Genomic DNA, 26,141 nt, shown 5'->3' with positions numbered 1-26,141 from the left:
ACAGTACATATTCCGTACAATTGACCACTAAATGGCAACACCCCAATAAGTTTTTCAACTTGTTTAAGTCAGGTCATGTGACCGCCTGGCTCTGTTTGATTGGTCCAACGTCACCAGTGACTGCATCTGATTGGTGGAACGGAGTGAACGTCACCAGTGACTGTATTTGTTGAAACGCAGGCACTATGACAGACCAAAACAAACAAAGCGTGCATTAACAGATCGATAAAAATTAGTAGCGAGTAGCGAGCTGAATGTAGATAAAAGTAGCGGAGTAAAAGTAGCGTTTCTTCTCTATAAATATACTCAAGTAAAAGTAAAAGTATGTTGCATTAAAACTACTCTTAGAAGTACAATTTATCCCAAAAGTTACTCAAGTAGATGTAACGGAGTAAATGTAGCGCGTTACTACCCACCTCTGCTCGTATAACACCCAAAAGCGCAGATTTCCACTATTGAAATACTCACTATAGTTCAAGACTTACGGTCATTTAAAAACAGCACTGCACATCTTAATGGCGGCTACAGTTTTGATGTTAAAGGTCTAAAAAAATAATGTAGAACGTCCAGCGGGCTGGAATGAAAATCTTGACGGGTCGCATGTGGCCCTTGGGCCATATTTTGCCCAGTTCTGGTCTAAACAAATGTACAAGTTCCCTGAGCACTTAGTGGAGCACATGTAAGCAACATCAAACGTGCACACCCCAATCAAATGACAACAGTCATTTCATTTAGATACTTTTTTTTTGTATTTTTGCCCATTTACAATGAAATTAACTGAACACATCTTGTTTTTCATGAGCTATGTACTGGTACTGTATGTCTGGGTGGGGATCCTGCCTTGTTAATAATTTGTACCCCTTTAAGAGATCACATTTAGTTCCCTTTAAAACATTCTCACGTCACAGTTCCCTATGTTACGTTACAGTATGTTCTAGTGCAGTGGTTCTCAAATGGGGTTACGCGTACCCCTGGGGGTACTTGAAGGTATGCCAAGGGGTATGTGAGATTTTTTTTGGAAATATTCTAAAAATAGCAACAATTCAAAAATCCTTTCTCAATATATTTATTGAATAATACTTCAACAAAATATGAATGTAAGTTAATAAACTCAGTGAAGCACAAGGTCAGGTTTCTCACTATAATGTCTGTCAAAAAGAACTGTGAAAAGAAATGCAACAATGCAATATTCAGTGTTGACAGCTATATTTTTTGTGGACATGTTCCATAAATATTGATGTTAAAGATTTCTTTTTTTGTGAAGAAATGTTTAGAATTAAGTTCATGAATCCAGATGGATCTCTATTACAATCCCCAAAGAGGGCACTTTAAGTTGTTGATTACTTCTATGTGTAGAAATCTTTATTCATAATTGAATCACTTGTTTATTTTTCAACAAGTTTTTAGTTATTTTTATATCTTTTTTTACAAATAGTTCAAGAAAGACCACTACAAATGAGCAATATTTTGCACTGTTATACAATTTAAAAATCGGAAACTGATGACATAGTGCTGTATTTGACTTACTTTATCTCTTTTTTTCAACCAAAAATGCTTTGCTCTGATTAGGGGGGACTTGAATTAAAAAAAGGTCCATCACTGAAAAAAGGTTGAGAACCATTGTTCTAGTGTGTGAAGCTATGTTATGTTATGGGGTGTCGTTTCGTGTTATCTGATGTTATCTTATGTTGTGTTTTGTGGGTCCGTTCCCTTTATGATCAGTGTCAGAGCTTCGTCAGCATTGCCGGCAGTAAGTCGGACCCGTTTCTAGTGAGGGTTGGACTCCGCCAAAGCTGCCCTTTGTCACTGATTCTGTTCATACCTTTTTATGGACAGAATTTCTAGGTTCTGTCAGGGTGTTGAGGGGATCCGGTTTGGTGGCTGCAGGATTAGGTCTCTGCTTTAAGCAGATGATGTGGTCTTGATGGCTTCATCTGGCCAGGATCTTCAGCTCTCACTGGATCGGTTGGGAATCCGCACCTCCAAGTCCGAGTCCATGGTTCTTGCCCGGAAGTGCCACCTCCGGGTTGGGGAGGAGATCTTGCCCCGAGTGGAGGAGTTCAAGTACCTCGGAGTCTTGTTCACAAGTGAGGGAAGAGTGGATCGTGAGATCGACAGGCGGGGTCTTCAGGAAATGCGGACGCAGTATCGATCCATTGTGGTGAAGAAGGAGCTGAGCCGGAAGGCAAAGCTCTCAATTTAGCGGTCGAGCTACATTCCCATCCTCACCTATGGTCATGAGTTTTTGGTTATGACCGAAAAGGACACGATCACGGGTACAAGCGGCCGGAATTAGTTTTCTCCGCCGGGTGGCGGGGCTCTCCGTTAGAGATAGGGTGAGAAGTTCTGTCATCCGGGAGGAGCTCAAAGTAAAGCCGCTGCTCCTCCACATGGAGAGGAGCCAGATGAGGTGGTTCGGGCATCTGGTCAGGATGCCACCCGAAAGCCTCCCTAGGGAGGTGTTTCGGGCACGTCCGACCGGTAGGAGGCTACAGGGAAGACCCAGGACACGTTGGGAAGACTCTGTCTCATACTTGCCAACCTTGAGACCTCCTATTTCGGGAGGTTGGGGGGGGGGTTAAGAGGGGAGGAGTATATTTACAGCTAGAATTCACCAAGTCTAAGCAGTTTCTTTCGTTAAAAAAAAAAAAGCAGCTCAATTTTATACGTGGCAAACTCATTTTTTTAAATATTTTTATATATATATATATATATATATATATATATATATATATATATATATATATATATATATTTATATATATATATATATATATATGTACCCCGCCTTCCGCCCGGTTGTAGCTGAGATAGGCTCCAGCGCCCCCCGCGACCCCGAAGGGAATAAGCGGTGGAGAGTGGCTGGGTGGATGGATATATATATATATATATATATATATATATATATATATATATATATATATATATATATATATATATATATATATATATATATATATATATATATAAAAGAAATAGTTGAATTCCAGTGTTTATTTATTTACACATATACTTGTTGAGTTAAGGGTTGAATTGTCCATCCTTGTTCTATTCTCTGTCACTATTTTTCTAACCATGCTGAACACCACACCCTCTCTGATGATGCATTGCTGTGTGGCACGCACAAAAGTGCTTTCATCAAATGCACTAGATGGCAGTATTGTCCTGTCTAAGAGTGTCACAACATTGCTGTTTACGGCAGACGGACTGCTTTACTGTAGACGAAAACGTGACTGCTGTTGTTGTGTGTTGATACCGCGCTGGGAGGACGTTAATGAAACTGCCTAACAATAAACTTACATAAGAAACCAAGAACTCGCCCTCGATCATTCTATAGTTATAACGTCATTGGGCAGGCACGCTGTTTATATTGTGGGAAAGCGGACTCAGGTCCGCATGGACCTGAGTCCGCCTGAATTTCGGGAGATTTTCGGGAGATAATTTGTCCTGGGAGGTTTTCGGGAGAAGCGCTGAATTTCCGGAGTCTCCCGGAAAATCCGGGAGGGTTGGCAAATATGCTCTGTCTCCCAGCTGGCCTGGAAACGCCTCGGGATCCCCAGGGAGGAGCTGAACCAAGTGGCCGGGGAGAGAGAAGTCTGGGCTTCTCTGCATAGGCTGCTGCCCCCGTGACCCGACCTCGGATAGGTGAAAGAAGATGGATGGATGGATGGATGGATGGATGTTATGTGGGCAGGAATGATTTGAGCTCGATATCACATGTAATAAAATCAAAAAAGCAACATGTGTCAATCAAATGCCATTTCTTATACAACAAAAGAGCATTACTGTAAATGTACTGTAAATGTATTTTACTGGTAGGTTCATACAATACCATTCCATCCGTCCACAGGGAATCTCTTGCACAGGTCAGCAATAGTACTTTTATTTGTCGAGAAAAACGTAACCTTCCACCGGTCACTCTGTTTGTCTGGTTCTGCCAGCTTGCTATTATTAGCCTGCAGATGAAAAAAGGGAACATTGATGACTTAGTTAACAAGGCACACGGCCTGCCTCAAAATGATTCAGCGTTCTTGGCCAGGCAAATAATAGTCTGAGGATGTAATCTTGTGCAAAATACTGTTCATCTATTAGGGTCGGCATGTTAAATGTCACATTTAGTATTCCTTTTCTTACGTGTGTGCATTAAGCCTCTCTTCAGACGTTTTCATCTCACACAACGCATGCACTCCCGAAGGACTGCCAGAGCACAGAAGCATGTTAGCAACAGATTCCAAGGCAACAACAGCAACTTAACACTTGGCTCACTGGTACAAAGACTGAAATAATATATTAACAGCTGTCAATCAGCCAAATTGTAGCATGAGTCACATTAGTAATGCATTGTAAAAGCTTGCATCTGTGTTTAAAGAAGCACTATATTGTTTGATTATGTTTTTTATACAGCATTACAGTTGCTCATTGCCGTTTGTAGCCTTGCCAAGCATCTTAAAAAGATAATTAAACACCATAAGAGCATGTATGATCGAGTGCATTCATCATGTCTCCTTAAAATATTACTAAAACAATTATTGAGTGCAGACAAATAGTTTTGAGTGAGGGCAGGTAATAGTTAACTACAAAACCCAAAACCAGTGAAGTTGGCACATTGTGTAAATCGTAAATAAAAACACAATACAATGATTTGCAAATCCTTTTCAACCTATATTCAATTGAATAGACTGCAAGATACTTAATGTTCGAACTGAGAAACTTTTTTTTTTTTTCTCGCAAATAATCATTAACTTCCAATTTAATGGCAGCAACACATTGCAAAAAAGTTGGCACAGGGGCATTTTTACCACTGTGTTACATGGCCTTTCCTTTTAACAACACTTAGTAAACGTTTGGGAACTGAGGAGACCAATTTTTGAAGCTTTTCAGGTGGAATTATTTCCCATTCTTACTTGATGTACAGCTTAAGTTGTACATCAAGTTGTTCTAAGTTGTTAGGCTTCATATGGCTCCACATATTTTCAATGGGAGACAGGTCTGGACTACAGGCAGGCCAGTCTAGTACCCACACTCTTTTATTACAAAGCCACACTGTTGTAACACGTGGCTTGGCATCTTGCTGAAATAAGCAGGGGCGTCCATGATAACGTTGCTTGGATGGCAACATATGTTGCTCCAAAACCTGTATGTACCTTTCAGCATTAATGGTGCCTTCACAGATGTGTAAGTTACCCATGCCTTGGGCACTAATACACCCCCATACCATCACAGATGCTGGCTTTTGAACTTTGCGCCTATAACAATCCGGATGGTTCTTTTCCTCTTTGTTCCGGAGGACGCGCGTCCACAGTTTCCAAAAACAATTTGAAATGTGGACTCGCCAGACAACAGAACACTTTTGCACTTTGCATCAGTCCATCTTACATGAGCTCGGGCCCAGTGAAGCCAGCGGCGTTTCTGGGTGTTGTTGATAAATGGTTTTCGCTTTGCATAGTAGAGTTTTAACTTGCATTTACAGATGTAGCGACCAACTGTAGTTACTGACAGTGGTTTTCTGAAGTGTTCCTGAGCCCATGTGGTGATATCCTTTACACACTAATGTCGGTTTTTGATGCAGTACCACCTGAGGGATCGAAGGTTACTGGCATTCAATGTTGGTTTTCAGCCTTGCTGCTTACGTGCAGTGATTTCTCCAGATTCTCTGAACCTTTTGATTATATTACGGACCTTAGATGGTGAAATCCCTAATTTCCCTGCAATAGCTCGTTGAGAAATGTTGTTCTTAAACAATTTGCTCACGCATTTGTTCACAAAGTGGTGACCCTCGCCCCATCCTTCTTTGTGAATGACTGAGTATTTCATGGAAGCTGCTTTTATACCCAATCATGGCACCCACCTGTTCCCAAGTAGCCTGTTCACCTGTGGGATGTTCCAAATAAGTGTTTGATGAGCATTCCTCAACTTTCTCAGCCTTTTTTGCCACTTGTGCCAACTTTTTTGAAACATGTTGCAGGCATCAAATTCCAAATGAGCTAATATTTGCAAAAAATAACAAAGTTTTCCAGTTCGAACATTAAATATCTTGTCTTTGCAGTCCATTCAATTGAATATAAGGATTTGCAAATCATTGTATTCTGTTTTTGATTACCATTTACACAACGTGCCAACTTCACTGGTTTTGGGTTTTGTAAAAACTAGTGTTTTAGGCATTGTTTTTGCTAAACGCATACATTTGTCTAGAATATTGGCATAGGACACGCATAATTGTGGGTTTCCTGGAGATCGTTTTCATCACTAAAGAAAAATCTATTCTGCGGGAGAGAATCGTTCTGTCATTTTCAAGTATTTTTTTTTTTTTCCAGTCGTCAGCTTGAAGCGTCCCTCTGTCTCTGACTGGTTCCTTGTCATGTGACATGAGTGCGGGTCTGTTACGACTTTGCTTCCTGGTTTCGAGAACCAGCCTTATCTTGTCTGTAATGTTTCACCATAACCTTAGCCAATTTCATCATCCAAACACCAACCAATTACCAAAACACAAAATTAAAAACAAACACAAAATTACTTTTTCGCACACTCTTGGAATTCTCTCGATTAGCTTCAAGAGGTAATCACCTGAAATGGTTTTCACTTCACAGGTGTTCTTGAAGCTTATCGAGAGAACGCTATGAGTGTGCAAAGCAGTAATCAGACCAAAGGGTGGCTATTTTGAAGAAACTAGAATATAAAACATGTTTTCAGTTATTTCACCTTTTTTTGTTAAGTACATAACTCCACATGTGTTCATTCATAGTTTTGAAGCCTTCAGTGACAATCTACAATGTAAATAGTCACGAAAATAAAGAAAACACATTGAATGAGAAGGTGTGTCCAAACTTTTGGACTGTACTGTGTATATATATATATATATATATATATATATATATATATATATATATATATATATATATATATACACACACTATATTGCCAAAAGTATTTGGCCACCTGCCTTGACTCACATATAAACTTGAAGTGCCATCCCATTCCTAACCCATAGGGTTCAATATGATGTGGGTCCAGCTATTACAGCTTCAACTCTTCTGGGAAGGCTGTCCACAAGGTTGCGGAGTGTGTTCATAGGAATTTTCGACCATTCTTACAAAAGCGCATTGGTGAGGTCACACACTGATGTTGGTCGAGAAGGCTTGGCTCTCAGTCTCTGTTCTAAATCATCCCAAAGGTGTTCTATCAGGGTTCAGGTCAAGACTCTGTGCAGGCCAGATCAAGTTCATTCAAACTTCCTTTCACTGGAACTAAGGGGCCAAGCCCAACTCATGAAAAACAACCCCACACCACAATTCCTCCTGGTAGACGACTGCGTTGACCCTGGATCTCAGGAAACAGAGTGGACCGACACCAGCAGATGACATGGCACCCCAAACCATCACCCAACCATGCAAATTTTGCATTTCCTTTGGAAATCGAGGTCCCAGAGTCTGGAGGAAGACAGGAGAGGCACAGGATCCACGTTGCCTGAAGTCTAGTGTAAAGTTTCCACCATCAGTGATGGTTTGGGGTGCCATGTCATCTGCTGGTGTCGGTCCACTCTGTTTCCTGAGATCCAGGGTCAACGCAGCCGTCTACCAGCAAGTTTTAGAGCACTTCATGCTTCCTGCTGCTGACCTGCTCTATGGAGATGGAGATTTCAAGTTCCAACAGGACTTGGCGCCTGCACACAGCGCAAAATCTACCCCGTGCCTGGTTTACGGACCATGGTATTTCTGTTCTAAATTGGCCCGCCAACTCCCCTGACCTTAGCCCCATAGAAAATCTGTGGGGTATTGTGAAAAGGAAGATGCAGAATGCCAGACCCAAAAACGCAGAAGAGTTGAAGGCCACTATCAGAGCAACTTGGGCTCTCATAACACCTGAGCAGTGCCAGAAACTCATCGACTCCATGCCACGCCGCATTAACGCAGTAATTGAGGCAAAAGGAGCTCCAACCAAGTATTGAGTATTGTACATGCTCATATTTTTCATTTTCATACTTTTCAGTTGGCCAACATTTCTAAAAATCCCTTTTTTGTATTAGCCTTAAGTAATATTCTAATTTTGTGACACACGGAATTTTGGATTTTCATTTGTTGCCACTTCAAATCATCAAAATTAAATGAAATAAACATTTGAATGCATCAGTCTGTGTGCAATGAATACATATAATGTACAAGTTACACCTTTTGAATGCAATTACTGAAATAAATCAAGTTTTTCAAAATATTCTAATTTACTGGCTTTTACCTGTATATATATATATATATATGAGGGAGAGAGAGAAGAGAGAAGTTCAACCCTTTACCTCGTTCAGAGAATGACAGCGCCACAAATACGTGTGCATGAAGGAGAGGTCACGCTTATTCACATTTAATTTGTCTGCAGGGTTGAAGCATTTGAGAAGACAAATGGCTTTGATCCAGAGATGCTGACAGACAGATCAAATTTATAGCCCAATGCCCGAATGTGGATTGCACCAGCGACACCGCCTTATCACCAGATGGACCATAAAACCTGCTTCTTCCTCGACACAGGCGCCGTTATCCCTGAAGAGAGCTAAAGAAAGACTATAGAAGAAAATAAATCCACAAGCCGAGCCGGTGGGTGAATATTATAACAAGCCAGACAGTGATTACGTTCATGCTGTGCATCCAGAAATAATCGAGGTAACGGAGCCTCCATAGAGTCTCTTTCGAAGATGTGCAACATGTGCAACCGGCAATGGAAGTCATTTCAGCGTTACTTGTTTAGGAAATAGTACACTTTAGAAAGGTTTGGATTTGATGATGTCAGGAGTTAGTTCAAATTATAGCAGAGGAAGGGCATGTGTGCAGTAAATATATAACAGCACACATAGGAATGGTTTAACTAGGTACAGTGATTGGAACAATTCTCTGTGCGCAACTATGGATCCCAGCTATATATATGAGATTAGGCATTTTAATACTCTTATGTGTTTTCTGTGGATATGAAGAAGGTGCATGTGCATGCGAGAAGGCTGTTTTATTAGAACAATTTTATGGCGGCTGGTCTTTACTACACCTTCTGCTAGTAGCATTGCAGAGGTATAAATCTCCGAAGAGCCTGCATCGCAGATTCACACCAAACACCGAGGCTGTCCCACCCAATCGGTGGGCAAAAAAAAAAAAAAAGGAAGGACGTATACATGCTCAAGGTCTAGGGCGTTGCCTGTGGAGCACTAGTAGAGGGACTCGTGCCACAAAGGACCTCACGCATATGGCGGCAGATCATCCATCATCTCTGTGATACGCATCTCAACTCTTGGCCAGCATGTGAAGAGAAGAAGATACACAAGAGCAGACAGCTATGGTGCCCATTAAAACAATGTTTGCTGATTAATCAAGGCAGAAAAAGAATGAAGAACGTGGTTTTTTTTGCCATGAGATGAACTGTACATCAGCAGTGTCAAACGTACGGCCCGTGGGCCGAATCAGGCCCGCGAACAGGTTTTATCCGGCCCGCGTGATGAGTTTGCCACGTATAAAATTGAGCTGCTTTTTTTTTTTTTAACGAAAGAAACTGCTTAGACAGAGAAGAATGATGTATGTCCAAGCCAATATCCTGGTGAGAAAATGTCACTACTGTTCTGATGAAAAGAAGGTGTACTTGTTTAGAGCTTGCTGCACCCCTATGTACACAACACCCCTCTGGGTGAGGTTCAAAAAAGAGAGCGTGCGCAAATTACAGGTTGCATATAATGACTCAGAATCCTGCTCGGAAAGCCCAGGGGTAGTAGTGCCAGCAAGCTTTTTGTGATTTAGGGATAAACACCGTCCACGCCCATACATGCCAACCTTGAGACCTCCGAATTCGGGAGATGGGGGATGGGGGGGTGGGATTTGGTGGTAGCGGTGGTGAATATTGTAGCCCGGAAGAGTTAAGGCTGCAAGGGATTCTGGGTATTTGTTCTGTTGTGTTTATGTTGTGTTACGATGCGGATGTTCTCCCGAAATGTGTTTGTCATTCTTTTTTGGTGTGGGTTCACAGTGTGGCGCATATTTGTAACAGTGTTAAAGTTTTTTATACGGCCACCCTCAGTGTGACCTGTATGCCTGTTGTTCAAGTATGTCTTGCAGTCACTTACATGTGGCTGTAGAAGCTGCATACAACATATGACTGGGCCGGCACGCTGTTTGTATGGAGAAAAAGCGGACGCGGCGACAGTTTGAAGAGGACGCTAAAGGCAGTGCCACACCCTCAATATTGTTGTCCGGGTGAAAATCGGGAGAATGGTTGTCCCGGGAGATTTTCGGGAGGGGCACTGAAATTCGGGAGTCTCCCTGAAAAATCGGGAGGGTTGGCAAGTATGTCCACGCCATCCTGAGAAAACTGATGGTTAAGTTTCTATGTAGACTGCAGGGGTCCGAGAATGATCTTTTTATACAGATAACCAACCCTAGGTGTAGTTCTGTTAGGTACCAATCGTATATATGGAAATATATACGATTGGTACCTAACATAATTTTTAAAGTATATATATATATATATATATATATATATATATATATATATATATATATATATATATATATATATGTATATATATTTTTTTTTTAAAGTATATATATATATTTTTTTTTTAATTTTTTTTTTTTATTATTGCTGCTTTTATTTTTTTATTAGATGCCTTTTACTAAACATGCACAAACACTGTTTTTAATATTATGTGATAATGCCTTTTATACTGTAATTTGTTTGTTTTATGTACTGTATGTCTACCTGGACGTTGGAGTCTGCAATAAAGTTTGATGAAAGTTTGATGTACATAATTATACACATTAAAGTTACCATTCACATAGCAACATAACTACTACACTGCTGCAACATAATGCTCACGCACCACATTTATCACCCACAAAGATGTAATGATGATTAGAAAGCCCGAGATTTGGACTTGTTTAGACTTAAATCAATAATCGGGCTTTGAGTGGCCCTCAATAATATTTAGTTTTTGGCCCCGTTTGTGTCTTTAATACATAACTTATTTGTTTTTACTATTATTAGTATTAAGCGGTAGAAAATGGATGGATGGATTATTAGTATTAGACTCCTAAGGGCTCCAACCCTAGACTATACCTAACGTCACCCAATATACACACTCAGTATGTGTACATGCACTAAAAAACTAATTATTAACTAATTATTATTATAATTTGGCTGAAACTAGATTTTTAAGAAACTAGAAAAAATATTAATCAGATGCAGCATGCAGATTGTAATGTGGATTTTGTAAGGAAAAAACTTGAATATACGTTTTGTTCTGATTATCCGATTAATGCTGAATCCCCTGCAGAAACAAAAACAACCACGTTCAGTCATGTCAAGTCTTTATTGATATGGTGTCTCACAGCAATACATAGCAAGTTGAAAGAGAATAGCATATGACTACATTCAATCCCTAAGCTCTAATAAATGCAAATACTATGCTAGTGATGAAACACCCCACTGAACAGAATCATTCACATCACACACATGATCAGATACAAAGCTGCTGGTGTTTTAAGGCGTTTTATATCCTACAGTTTTCCATCTATGGCAAAATCTTGATCCTTTCATCAGACATTTTGACACTGTTTGTCATGTGACGTCAGAAACTGGTGCTCTATGTGCATTTATTTTGGCAGTGTTGTAGTGTATTGTTAGACACCCTTGGAAATTTATTTGTTCTACAGTGTAATTATGCATTTGGACCGTTATTACTCCAGCATGTAAATGTAATATTTTGTTAGGATATGCCACTGCGTAGAAAAACAAATACACACCGACCGACTACAGTACTGAGATACTGATCCATCGCTATAAGCCACAATTAAAACAAGCCAATCTATAATAACCTGTCATATATCACGCGTTTTTAATTTTTTTTCCCATTAGATGTGTGAGTGCAGCTTGTCAGGGCGTGGTCGGTCCCGGGGTTGTGCACAGCAAGAGAAGAAGAAGTGACATGGCTGTGTTTTAGCTGGCAGTGAGCAAGCAGAAAGAGAAGCTACAAGTGGCTCGTCATACTACAACAGCTTTTTTTTTTTTTATCCAGTCATGGCCAAAGTGACAAAGAGAGAGGTAATATTTTCAACACATTTCTTCTATAGTTTGCTGCTGCAGTGTTTGGTCTTCAGGCTTATAGTGTTATGGACATGGACATTTAAGTGTCATCATGAAGTGTGAAAATTTGACAGACATGGATAGCTACACACATCAACTTTTCTCTTCTCTTTTTTGTTTTGCGTAATTTACTACACATCCTCCTGCGCGACAATCTTGTTCAAACTTCTCATTCTCATCTTCATTGCATTAGCAGCAGTAGCCTATTAATATTAATGTTGCGTTATGATGATGTTGTGCATGGTCGGTGGTAGACATTCATTCAGAAATCGCAAGCTACATATAACCATGCAAAATAAGCCCGATTAGTATATTTGCTCATTTCAATAGCTATTATTATTATTATTGTTATTATTGGGATTCAGGAAGTTAAAAAGGTCCTAGTCTGAGATGCTTACATGCGAACTGATGCACCAACATGGATTTTGACGTTTGTATTTGTGTTCTTCCTTACTGAACTTTCGGTATTGGATCAAATCAAGTGAATATATGCGTAGTGATGGCACACATGCCTTTCCTGGAATTACAGTGTTTATGATCTACTGTGTGTATGAATATGACGTTAGTTAACGGTGTACTTGAAAAGACCCCGGTTCCAACATGTGCTACCTAAGTGCTTTATTCATCGATGTGTGAATGAAAGTCGAATAAATAAGGCGAATAGAGTGGAGTTACAATCCTTTGTTATTTCAAGGGTAAATAAAAGCTACTCTAGATGTTTTACTGTGCTTATATGTGGGAAATCCAACATATTATTATGAGAAAATATCAGGTGCCTGTGGTGATGTGAGTGTAAACACCCTGGTTTTGTTTTTGAGGGATGGAAACTTAATAAAAGAGGGGAGTTGCTTGGTCAAAACAGGCTAGATTTTCTGGTTGGTGGAGGTATCACTGGCATCTTGCTGCTTCTCCACCTTTTTGGTGGTGACCACCGTCTCTTCGTAGATCTGGTGGGTGGCCTTGGCTCCAGGCTTGCTCTGTGGCTGCAGGCTCTCGTCCTTGCCTTCCCTCTTGGAGCCCATGCCAGCGCCGCTGTAGATGCGGGACTGGTAGTTGTAGCTCTGCCCGCCGCCTGAACTGATGGACGGACTGGAGTAGGACATTCCTGTCCCTATGCGGGTTTCCTCACCCTCCAGCAGCTTCCTGCAGGGAAAAATGAAGATGAGGGGTTTGGGAAGAATGTCTCATATATATGTATATATATATATATATATATATATATATATATATATATCATCTTACCTATACGCTGCAATCTCAATATCAAGAGCCATCTTGACATTCAGCAGGTCTTGGTACTCCCTTAAATGACGAGCCATTTCACTCTTTGTAGCTCTCAGCTCATTCTCCAATTCTACCATGTTGTCCTATGAAAAACACAGTTTAGTTAGAGCATCTGTAGTTATCACTTACCACAGTTAACTATTTAACCGCCAGACGACAAAAGCTGCCCTTTTATATTTTCAGTTAATTGTTGCTTTTCTTTAGTTTCTCCATTATACTATAGGATTTTCCGAAGAGGTTTTTTTCATGTTAAATTTTAAACTTTCAATGTCCAATTGTATCACGGATGTACGATACACTGATCATAATTAGGCGATTCCCCATAGTCATATACAGGACGTATACGTTCTTTATTTTCAAAGGCATTTTGGATTCATATTTTTTCTTATCTCTCAATCAACTTCAGCGGTCAAAACGGTTAAACAGTCAAAAAAAAAAAAAGTATGTTTTTGTTCAGGACTGAAGTTATTGGGAAATTTAAACAAACAAAAAAATAAAATAAGTATCCAAATGTTTTGTATGTCCTTCACACACCTAATGACTTTTTTTTTTTTGCTTCGAAGGCAATTAACATGTCCCCCAGATGGTTAATAAGAATTATTTTAATTGCAAGCATACAACAAACATTCCATTCTTCGATTGCAGGGGTGGAGAACCTATGGCTCTCCAGCCAGATGTGGCTCTTTTGATGACTCTCAGACAAATCTTAGCTGACATTACTTAACACGAAAAATAATGAATAATTCCGCTGGTAATCGCAGTGTTAAAAAAATAACATTCAAAATATAAAACATTCGCACGCATTTTAATCCATCCTTCCGTTTTCTACCGCACCTGTTCAAGAAGTCGCATTAATGGTAAGAAGTATAGGCAACACTTTAGTATGGGGAACATATTCACCATTAATTAGTTGCTTATTAACATGCAAATTAGTAACATATTGGCTCTTAATTAGTCATTATTAAGTACTTATTAATGCATTATTCTGCATGGCCTTATTATACACCTTATTATACAACACTTTAGTATGGGGAACATATTCACCATTCCTAACCCTAACCCTAACCCTAACCAAATAACTCTAAATTAAGTCTTTGTTACTTAGAATATGTTCCCCTAGTGTCCAAATAACTGTAAATTAAGTCTTTGTTACTTAGAATATGTTCCCCAAACTAAAGTGCTACCGAAATATTTTATCTATTATTGCTTAGCTTCAGAATATTAATGTTAGAACAAGAGACTTATTACACTCTAAAAATGTCGGTCTTACTTAAAAATGCACGCATTTAGTTGCATTCGGTGTTAAAATGTTTTTACATGGCTCTCACGGAAATACATTTTTTAAATATTTGGCTTTTATGGCTCTTTTAACCAAAAAGGTTCCGGACCCCTGTTCTATGGTTTTGCCTTGTGTGCAGCAATCCACTGATTTATGGACATAAGGACGTGGGCGTTGTCACTTGCAGCTGCTGAGCTGAGATGTCCCAGGAGACATTCAGCACCATGGATAGCGTTCAGAGCTGACTACAGGACTACATTTTACCAATCATATCTATAAATATATATATTTATATATATGTATATATACAGTATATATATTGTTTTACTAAATATTAGCACATGTATAATAACTAGAATGGTATTACCTGGTAGTTTCCAATTTCCCCATTGTGCCTGTCCTCCATCTCCCTGAGCTGCTTTTCCAGGGACTCATTAGTGCCTCTCAGGCTCTCTATCTCGATGGTTCTTGACTGCAGTTGCCTCCTGAACTCGCTCAGCTCCTCCCTGCTGGCGCGGATGGTGTCGTTGCTGCGGGTCGCCTGCTCGGACAGGTCATTGAACTTGGTCTTGTACCACTCCTCGGCGGACTGCATGTTCTTGGACGACATGGACTCGTACTGGCTGCGGATCTCCTTGAGGGCGGAGGTCAGGTCCGGCTTGGAGACCTCCATCTCCACCGAGACCTGCGCGGCCTGGATCATTTCTGTCAGCTCGGCCACCTCCTCGTCGTGCACCTTCCTCAGGAAGTTGATTTCATCCAGGAGGGATTCCACCTTCTTCTCCAGGTCCAGGCGCACCATGGTGGCGTCGTCCACGTCCTTCTTGAAGGCCTTGAGGGTCGCCTCCGCCTCCTCCCGGGCGCGGAACTCCTCCTCGTATTTGCCCCGGAGCTTCTGCAGGTCGTCGTCGATGCTGTCCCGCTCGATGACGAGCTGGGACTTCTCCCCGTTGGCCTCGTCCAGCTGCGAGCGCAGTTCGCGGATCTCCTGCTGGTACAGCTCGGCCAGGCGCGACGGTTCCGCCTGCCGCTGACGCAGCGCCACCAGCTCGGTCTCCAGCACTTTGTTGTGCTGCTCCAAGTTGCGCACCTTCTCGATGAACATGGCGAAGCGGTCATTGAGACCTTGCATTTGCTCCTTTTCGTTGGTGCGGACGATTTTGAACTCGTTGTTGAGGGCGTTGCTTTGCGTCAGGTCGAAGGTCTCCACCGGCATGGAGGCGAAGGAGCGCCCGGACTTCCTGCCGTATGCGCCCGGCAGGCCTGACACGTTGCTCCGGGACGCGGAGGAGGACCGGTAGCCCCCCCGCGAGGACATGACCGTCCGCGATGGAGTGGACGCATAGCGCGGGGACTCCCCGAAGATCCTTCGGTAGGAGGAAGAGGAGAAGACGTCGGATCCGTAACTCATCCTGGCAGCGATGGAGAAAGAACGGAGCGGTGGGCGCGTCTCCTTCTTATAAGAGGGGGCAGTCCGATTATTAATTAATACAGATTCCAAAGTGCAGCTCGGAGCCATTCTTGGTCCCCCAGCTTTGCGTAAAAACAATAATTGTGTGAATGCTCCAAAGCAGCATGTATGACATTCAAAAATTGTTCAGCACACGAGAGCTAGGGCGGTTATAATTTAAGGGGGAATTTAAATTTCAAAATGCTTAGTTATAGAACGACCATTAAAAGTTTTTGTATTTCAATTTGTGGTGTGAAATTATGGAATGGTTTGAATGTGGAGTTAAAGCAATGTCCAAACATGAAGCAGTTTAAAAATAAGTATAGGTACATGGTATTCCAGAGGTACAGAGATGAAGAAGGGCTTTGATATTGGCTTGATAGGTTACAGAAGAGTGTGGGGCTGCCCATTGAGGCCGTGGTGTTGCTGTGGTGGCATGATACCATTTCCATGATCACTAGTGGTAATGGTGTGGCTATGTATGTGTGTAGTGTGCATATGTATGTATATATCTATAATTTATGTATATACAAGTTCATTAAGTTTGTACATTGAGTGAACAGGTAGTTCTAGCTCAGAGTAATTTATGATTTAAAGAAAAGGGGTGGGATTAAATAAGTGTAAACTTCTTCTCACTCCTTTTCAAATATGTAAAAAAAAAGAAAAGAAAAAGAAAGTCCAATGCTCATTTGTTTTTGTTTTTTCTTTTCCATTGTTTTCATTTTGTTATAATGTCTGTTAAGGCTATAGTACTGTATTGGATCAGGTTTGCTCTTGTTTTTATGCATATTTGAAATAAAAAATATATCAATCAATCAATCAATATGGTTTTCTACACCAAAATGCATTTACTTATTATTATTATTCAACTTATTGTGTGAATGCTTTATGGTTCTCTACACCAAAATGCATCTATTTATTATTATTCAACTTATTGTGTGAATGCTTTATGGTTTTCTACACCAAAATGCATCTATTTATTATTATTATTGTGTGAATGCTCCAAGGCATGGTTTTCTACACCAAAATTAATCTATGTATTGTGTAAATGCTTCAAAGCATTCAGACATATGGTTTTCTACACCAAAATTTATCTATTTATTGTTGTGTGAATGCTCCAAAGCATTCACACATATGGTTTTCCACACCAAAAAAATCATCTATTTATTCTTATTATTATTGTGTAAATGCTTCAAAGCATTCAGGCATATGATTTTCTACACCACAATTAATCTATTTATTATTTTGTTAATGTTCCAAAGCATTCACACATATGGTTTTCTACATCATAATTAATCTATTTATTTTTAGTGTGTGAATGCTCCAAAGCATTCACATACTTATGGTTTTCTACATCATAATTAATCTATTTATTCTTATTGTGTGAATGCTCCAAAGCATTCATTCACACGTATGGTTTTCTACACCATAATTAATCTATTTATTTTTATTGTGTGAATGTTCCAAAGCATTCACACATATGGTTTTCTACATTAACATTCATCTATTTATTCTTCCTATTAGTGTGTGAATGTTCCAAAGCATTCACACATATAGTTTTCTAAATCATAATAAATCTATTTATTCTTATTGTGTGAATGCTCCAAAGCATTCACACATATGATTTTCTACACCAAAATTCATCTATGTATAATTATTATTGTGTGAATGCTCCAAAGCATTCACACATTTGGTTTTCTACACCATAATTAATGTATTTATTTTTATTGTGTGAATGCTCCAAAGCATTCACACATATGTTTTTTCTACACCAAAATTAATCTATTTATTATTATTCAACTTATTGTGTGAATGCTTTCTGGTTTTCCACACCAAAATGCATCTATTTATTATTATTATTATTGTGTGAATGCTCCAAAGCATTCACACGTTTTGTAAACCATAATTAATCTATTTATTCTTATTGTGTGAATGCTCCAAAAGCATTCACACATATAGTTTTTTACACCAAAATGCATCTATTTATTCTTCCTATTATTGTGTGAATGCTCCATCGACCATTCCAACATTCAAACCTTATCAGCGTTTAAACAATTTCAACATTCAAAGCATTTCTACATTCATCCTACATACCATTAGCATTTCAGTTCAGCGTCAGCTCTTCCATAACCAAACCATTCCAACAGTCAAACCATTCTTACATTCATACTACATTATTTCAGCATTTCAGTACAATTTCAGCATTGGAGCATTCACGCGCAATTCCTGAAGGAATTGCGTCATCCAGTTGTTAATGAGCTCACTTTTAATTTCCACAATTTATTTACAATACTCTCCATCTACATCAGTGGTTCTCAAACTTTTTTCACCAAGTGCCACCTCAGAAAACACTTAACTTTTCAAGTACCACCATAATGAGCAACAATAAAATATAGTAATGTAGTAGGCCTATGTATTCATTAAAAACAAGACAGAGGTTTTATCCAACAAGTATATTTAATATTTTTGGCCACTGTAACATTACACACAGTTTAAACAGTCAAATGTATTTTTGATTGTGGGAAAATAAAACACTGTACCGTACTTTAATTAAACAATTATTTGGCGAACCACTGGATGGAACACTCATGTCATTCATGGTGTACATAGTGTCAAAGTCATTTTAGCTTAGGGGCCGCTTGGAGGAAAATCTGTGCAAAAAATCATAGCATTAAAACAAAAACAAAATAAAGACAACTTCATAGTGTTTTCTTTGTCTTACTTTGGCCAAAAATAGAACAAACATATTCTGAAAATAGAACAAAATAAAGTATAGAAAAAAATACCAGCAGCGGTAAAGTTTAGATCCATGAAGGAAAGAAGATAGTGAATGTATGTTTATAACTGAATACATTTACATATGCATAAACATGTGTTTTCTTTTGTATTATTATTGTTAATGAATTAAGTAACGTTTATGACAACCTTTTTTCCAAAACACAATATAGAATGTGAGATATAACAGGATAATGCATACGGTACATTTATCATTTGTTTTCAAAATGGTTACAATAAATGGGACCCCAAAAATGTACTGTGGGACCCCATTTGTATGACTTGATGGGGTCCCTCGGACCCCATTTTGAAAATTCCTAGCACCAACACTGATGGAGTACTGGTGCGTGCAAAACAGCAGCAGGCGGCTGTGGCCTGCGGGCCGGTTCTAATACTAATTAAATATCATCCCGGTGCCATAGATCATTCATTCTTGACTTTGACACCTAGGGTATACACAGTTTAAGACTAACTGTTCTACACCATGTTGTCAAACTCATTTTCATTGAGGGCCACATTGCGGTCATGACTGCATTCAGGGGGCCGCTCCAGTGAAAATCTATGAATATAAACGTGTAATCGCCTCATGATATTATTACACAACTGCCAGGGATATTCAAGTAAATTGTTTTATGGGGCCACATCCAAGGACCAAGGGGCCAGACTTCTCCCTTCATTGTTATTCCTATTTTGAGAACCAGTACCCTCTGTAGTGGGTATTTGTTTGTTTTTTGGGGATAAACTATAATCTATTTATTGTCATTGTCATTAAGTGCCATACATCAGTGCAATTAGAAAAATGCCCAAAATGTAAATTGTCAGAAAAACAGTCATCAAAATATCATCCATTTCACATTACCATATTGCATACACTATAAAAATTTTCATAATTGCTGGCTAATAATTCCATTACTTTTACAGTAACATTTACAGTAATTTATTTCCCTATATCTTTACAGCAATTTGTTGTAACTGTAGTGCTGTGATTTTAATTATAAAGCAGGGGTGCCCAAACTTCTTGCCTCTAAATGCCAAATTGAAAATGTGCCATCGGCCCCCAGCCCAGATGTTTACCATACACCAGCACCACCAGTGAGTCATTAAACGTATACCACCAGTATCAATCTAACATATCAGGTTCAATGGATGGCAACTAGTTAGTCTGTAAACATTTGTTTTATAGCTTTTATAGTAAAAAAAACTGGCAGCTCAGTCACTGGATTTGTATTGTAAAATGCACAGGGTTTTACTCCAAATTGAAAAATTGTACCATTGTTGTTTTTATGTTGAAATTCTGGTGACTGCAGCCGCCTTTTTTTTTTTCTTTTTTTTTTTTTTTCACCGTAAAATATATCTCCTTTTTTTTTTTCTTTACAGTGCATTACTGTGAATTGAAAAACGGTGCCATTGTTATTTTTAAGGTAATATTTATGGTGGCTGAACTGACAGTTTTTACAAAAATATCTTAAATGATAAATTATATACAACATAAAGTAGCAAGAAACACGTCAATAATGAATAAAGCAAAACATGTTCTAGACCAAAAATCACCTCATATTTTTAACTGCTTGCTAGTGTTACCATGTCTGAGTTATTGTGCAGAAATATGGGGAAAAAACTACAAATGTGCGCTTCGTTTAATCACTGTGTTACAAAAAAGATCAATTAGAATAATACATAATGTTGGATATAGAGAACATACAAACCCTTTATTTATTAAATCACCATTTGTCATGTCTGTGTGATCATGTTTTGTTTTAGTAATGTTCGGTTTAAATTTTGGACTTTTTGTGCACTTTTGTTTTGTTTTGTCACCATAGCAACCATTAGTTTCACCTGTCACGTCACGCACCTGTTTCACGTTTAGAGTCACGCACCTGCTTTCACTAATCATGTCCATAGTATTTAAGTTCATTCATTTTCTGTTGTTCGTTCTGACGACATCACCACATTTATGCTCCTGCACACTCTCCACACCCTGATGACCCTTGCTACTCTTTTTTTCATGCCGGTTCCATGCCAAGTAAGTTTTTGTTTGTTAAGCCACAGTTAGTGTTTTATTGAATTGTTCATAGTTTCTGCCAATGTGCAAGTTTTGTGTTTAAAGTCTAGTTTTATTCTCCGCCACTGTGCGCGCTTTTTGTTTATTCCTTTTTTGATAGTTTAAAATAAATCATGTACCCACCTTCACGCCATGACCAGTCCAATTCACTTGCACCTCGGGAGAACAAACCAAGCCAAAGTCCAAGTCCTGACACCATTATTGAAATTCAACGACAGCTGAAATGATGTACAAAGCAAACTATAACCTGCTACCCAAGAATGTACAACAATTCTTCTCAACAAAAGAGGAGAAATATAACCTTAGAGGAAAATCTAATTTAAAACATGTGTATGCTCGTACAACACTTAAAACCTTTAGTATATCAGTATGTGGAATTAAATTATGGAATGGATTAAGCAAAAAAAAATCAAACGAAGCACCAATACGATTCAGTTTAAGAGACTGTTCAATGTACAAGGGTTCACAAAGTACACAGAACAAGAATTATGAAACCTTTTTTTTTTCTTTTTTTTTGAATTGAGACAAAGATTATTTATGTATTTATTATTTATTTGTTCACTGTTCTGTTACAGAGAACAAGGAAATAGGATAAAATTGCAATGGTATGAAAAGGGGTAGGATTAAATAAACTCAGCTTCTTCCTACTCCTTTTCAGACTGTGCTGTAATGAAACAACTATTTTGTGTGTGTGTGTGTGTGTGTGGGCCCAGCCTGCAGGGTGTTGTGATGCGTCAAGTGCAGTAGTTAAAGGGAAGGTTGCATGACTACTTCCCACCTGCTTGCTAACCTCTCGCTTACAGACACTGCCACTTTGTGCCCTTGTGGTGAACGGAGAAACAGCATTGTGCGTCAGTCTTCTCCTGCCAGTACACAGCCACTCCTTCACCAAGACTCCTGTCAGGCCTCCACGTGGCCACGCACGGTAACTAGGGCCCCGCGGCCCAAGGCAAATGTGGCAGGGGATCTCGGGGAGGTCCCCAGAGACGTGATGCGCAGGCCCACTTTGTGGACACGCCCTGGCATCACCCAATCACCGCCCCGCTGCCTTGTGGATTAGTCTGGGAAGACAAAAGGCTAGGGGAGCACACCCTGAGAGAAAAGCGAGTGCTGGTCGGCGCACCATAGGCGGTCCTCCGACAGACCGGAGCTCCGGCAGCCTCCTGCAGCTGTGAGGGCGTCCCTGGGTTTCCCTTGATACAGCTCCCCACAGCGAAGAAGTGACGTTGGAGTCTGCGCGTCTCCCTCGTCATAAAAGACCTCAAGTGGGCGGATGATGGTTGCAGAGAAGCTCTGCAACGGTCACAAAGGCGGAAGAAGGCTGCAGCAAAAATGGGCCCCCAATTGTCTTGGTCTCCATGTAATTGGACCCTGGCCTTCTCTTTGCCAAGGACAGTGTAAATAATAAATGGGTTATACTTGTACTTATACTCTACCTTCAAGGTACTAAAAGCACTTTGACAGTATTTCCACATTCATCCATTCACACACACATTCACACACTGATGGCGGGAGCTGCCATGCAAGGCGCTAACCAGCAGCCATCAGGAGCAAGGGTGAAGTGTCTTGCCCAAGGACACAACGGACTTGACTAGGATGGTAGAAGGTGGGGATTGAACCCCAGTAACCAGCAACCCTCCGATTGCTGGCATGGCCACTCTACCAACTTCGCCACACCGTCCCCAAAGTGGTGACTGTGTGTGCACCAGTCTCCCCACTTTAAAAGATTCCACGCACAGGCGTTCTCCTGAAGGCAGACCCACCAACAGGAGGACAATCGTACTCATTTCGAGTGATCGCCGACGAATGAAATAACGGGAAATATGTGCTGCATTACATTGTATCGTATGCATGTTCAAAATAAATTGAAATTGAACTGAACATTTATTTTTTTCAGTGCACTACTATGAATTGAAAAACAGCACCACTGTTATTTTTACTGCAAAATTCTGGCAACTGAACTGTTACGTTCTTACAGTAAAATATATGATCCTTGTTGTTACAGAATGATCTAATGACTTTTTTACAGTTTACAGTGTACACTGTAAAAAAGTCAGTGTCCGATAATATCGGCCGATAAATGCTTTAAAATGTAATATCGGAAATTATTGGTATCGTTTTTTTTATTATCGGTATTGGCCTTTTTTTTATTTTTATTTTTTATTAAATCAACATAAAAGAACACAAGAAACACTTACAATTAGTGCACCAACCCAAAAAACCTCCCTCCCCTCACTCATTCACACAAACGGGTTGTTTCTTTCTGTTATTAATATTCTGGTTCCTACATTATATATCAATATATATCAATACAGTCTGCAAGGGATACAGTCCGTAAGCACACATGATTGTGCGTGCTGCTGGTCCACTAATAGTACTAACCTTTAACAGTTAATTGTACTCATTTTCTTTAATTACTAGTTTATATGTAACTGTCTTTATATTGTTTTACTTTCTTTTTTATTCAAGAAAATGTTTTAAATGTATTTATCTTATTTTATTTTATTTTTTTTTATTTTTTTTAAAGGACCTTATCTTCACCATACCTGGTTGTCCAAATTAGGCATAATAATGTGTTAATTCCACGACTGTATATATCGGTATCGGTTGATATCGTATCAGTTGATATCGGTATCGGTAATTAAGGGTTTAGTCAATATTGGAATATCGGATATCGGCAAAAAGCCATTATCGGACATCCCTAGTGTACACCCATCGGTATACACTGTCAACATTTGTTTATATTTGTATACATTTTTAAAATTACAAAGGACTTAAAGTTAGTATTATTTATAACAGCATTTTGTTCAGGAGAGAACACACAGAAGCTAATACAAATAATAACAGAAGAAATGAACAAATTAAAAAGATGGTTTGACAAAAACAGACTATCTTTGAATCTCAGTAAGACTAAAATAATGCTATTTGGTAACAGTAGAAGAGAAAGTCAAACACATTTACAAATAGACGGAGTAAATATGGAAAGTGTAAAAGAAAACACATTTTTGGTTGTAATAATAGAAGATAAAATTAATTGGAAATCTCATGTAAAAAATATACAATATAAAGTAGTAAGAAACATGTCAATAATGAATAAAAACATGTTCTAGACCAAAAATCACTTCATATTCTTTACTGCTGCTAGTGTTACCATATCGGAGTTATTGTGTAGAAATATGGGGAAACAACTACAATTGTGCACTTCATTCACTAACTGTGTTACTAAAAATACCAATTAGAATAATACATAATGTTGGATATAGAGAACATACAAACCCTTTATTTATTAAATCACAATTATTGAAATTCAATGATTTAGTGCATTTGCAAAAAGCTGAAATGATGTACAAAGCAAACTATAACCTGCTACCCAAGAATGTACAACAATTATTCTCAACAAAAGAGAAGAAATATCTAAATTTAATTTAAAACATTTGTATGCTTGTACAACACTTAAAACCTTTAGTATATCAGTATGTGGAATGAAATTATGGAATGGATTAAGCAAAGAAATCAAACAAAGCAACAATATGATTCAGTTTAAGAGACTGTTCAAACTACAAGTGTTCACAGAGTACACAGAACAAGAATTATGATGAACATCTTGAACCCTTTTTTCCCTCTTTATTTATTGAGACAAATATTATTTATGTATTTAATATCTGTATGCTTAATATGATATATTGATTATTTATTATTTATTGTTCACTGTTCTGTTACAGAAAACAAGGAAATGGGATAAAATTGCTATGGTATGAAAAGGGGTAGGATTAAATAAGCTCTGCTTCTTCCTACTCCTTTTCGGACGTGCTGTAATGAAACAACTGGAATTGTGTGATGCACTACAGTTTATTTATTGTATGCACGTTCGAAATAAACTGAAACTGAACTGAACTGAACTGGACATGCCATCAATGATTGTGCAGCTTAAAAAAGGTCAGTATAAATGTGTATGAAATTTGGCGGGCCAAATAAAATGATCCGACAGGCCAAATTTTGAACTGGGAAACTAATTTTTTTGTGTGCAAATAATCATTAACGTAGAATTTAATGGCAGCAACATATTGCAAACAAGTTGTCACAGGGGCATTTTTACCACTGTGTTACATGGCCTTTCCTTTTAACAACACTCAGTAAACGTTTGGGAACTGAGACACATTTTTTAAGCTTTTCAGGTGGAATTCTTTCCCATTCTTGCTTGATGTACGGCTTAAGTTGTTCAACAGTCCGGGGTCTCCGTTGTGGTATTTTAGGCTTCATAATGCGCCACACATTTTCAATGGGGGACAGGTCTGGACTACAGGCAGGCCGGTCTAGTACCCTCATTGTTTTACTACGAAGCCACACTGTTGTTACACGTGCAGAATGTGGCTTGGCATTGTCTTGCTGAAATAAGACTTTGCTTGGACGGCAACATATGTTGCTCCAAAAACTATTTGTACCTTTCAGCATTAATGGTGCCTTCACAGATGTGTAAGTTACCCATGCCTTGGGCACTAAAACACCCCCATACCAACACAGATGCTGGCTTTTGAACTTTGTGCCTAGAACAGTCCGGATGGTTCTTTTCCTCTTTGGTCCGGAGGACACGACGTTCGCTTTGCATAGTAGAGTTTTAACTTGCACTTACAGATGTAGCGACCAACTGTAGTTACTGACAGTGGTTTTTTGAAGTGTTCCTGAGCACATGTGGTGATATCCTTTATCTGATGTCGGTTTTTGATGCAGTACCGCCTGAGGGAGCGAAGGTCACGGGCATGCCACCTACGTGCAGGGATTTCTCCAGATTCTCTGAACCTTTTGATGATATTACGGACTAAATTCCTTGCAATAGCTCATTGAGAAATGTTGTTCTTAAACTGTTGGACAATTTGCTCACGCATTTGTTCACAAAGTGGTGACCCTCGCCCCATCCTTGTTTGTGAATGACTGAGCATTTCATGGAAGATGCTTTTATACCCAATCATGGCACCCACCTGTTCCCAATTAGCCTGTTCACCTGTGGGATGTTCCAAATAAGTGTTTGATGAGCATTCCTCAAGTTTCTCAGTCTTTTTGCCAATTGTGCCAGCTTTTTTGAAACATGTTGCAGGCATCAAATTCCAAATGAGCTGATATTTGCAAAAAATAAAGTTTTCCAGTTCGAACACTAAATATATTGTCTTTGCAGTCTATTCAATTGAATA

The 26,141-nt window shown here is 39.1% G+C and overlaps 1 protein-coding gene across 1 annotated transcript; it reads right to left on the bottom strand.

Annotated features, from left to right (window-relative positions):
- Positions 1-11,318: 11,318 nt before the first annotated feature.
- On the bottom strand, positions 11,319-16,099 carry inab (internexin neuronal intermediate filament protein, alpha b). The gene is made up of 3 exons (XM_061988290.2): positions 15,036-16,099; positions 13,348-13,472; positions 11,319-13,248 (listed from the first exon to the last, which is right to left on the bottom strand). Exons 1-3 carry the CDS (start codon positions 16,077-16,079, stop codon positions 12,969-12,971), a joined length of 1,449 nt encoding a protein of 482 aa, XP_061844274.1. The 5' UTR covers positions 16,080-16,099; the 3' UTR covers positions 11,319-12,968.
- Positions 16,100-26,141: the final 10,042 nt, after the last annotated feature.

The sequence above is a fragment of the Nerophis lumbriciformis genome, linkage group LG27, assembly GCF_033978685.3.
Source record: "Nerophis lumbriciformis linkage group LG27, RoL_Nlum_v2.1, whole genome shotgun sequence".
In the NCBI taxonomy this organism is placed as follows: Eukaryota; Metazoa; Chordata; class Actinopteri; order Syngnathiformes; family Syngnathidae; genus Nerophis; species Nerophis lumbriciformis.
Note: the sequence above shows the minus strand (reverse complement) of the source record. Positions and strands in the feature narration are given on the sequence as shown.

Coding starts and splice junctions, on each gene's coding strand:
- inab (XM_061988290.2), bottom strand. CDS start 16,079: ATGAGTTACGGATCCGACGTCTTCTCCTCTTCCTCCTACCGAAGGATC. Junction 13,473..15,035: donor GGGAAATTGGAAACTACCAG/GTAATACCATTC, acceptor TGTTTTTCATAG/GACAACATGGTAGAATTGGA. Junction 13,249..13,347: donor ATTGAGATTGCAGCGTATAG/GTAAGATGATAT, acceptor TTTTCCCTGCAG/GAAGCTGCTGGAGGGTGAGG.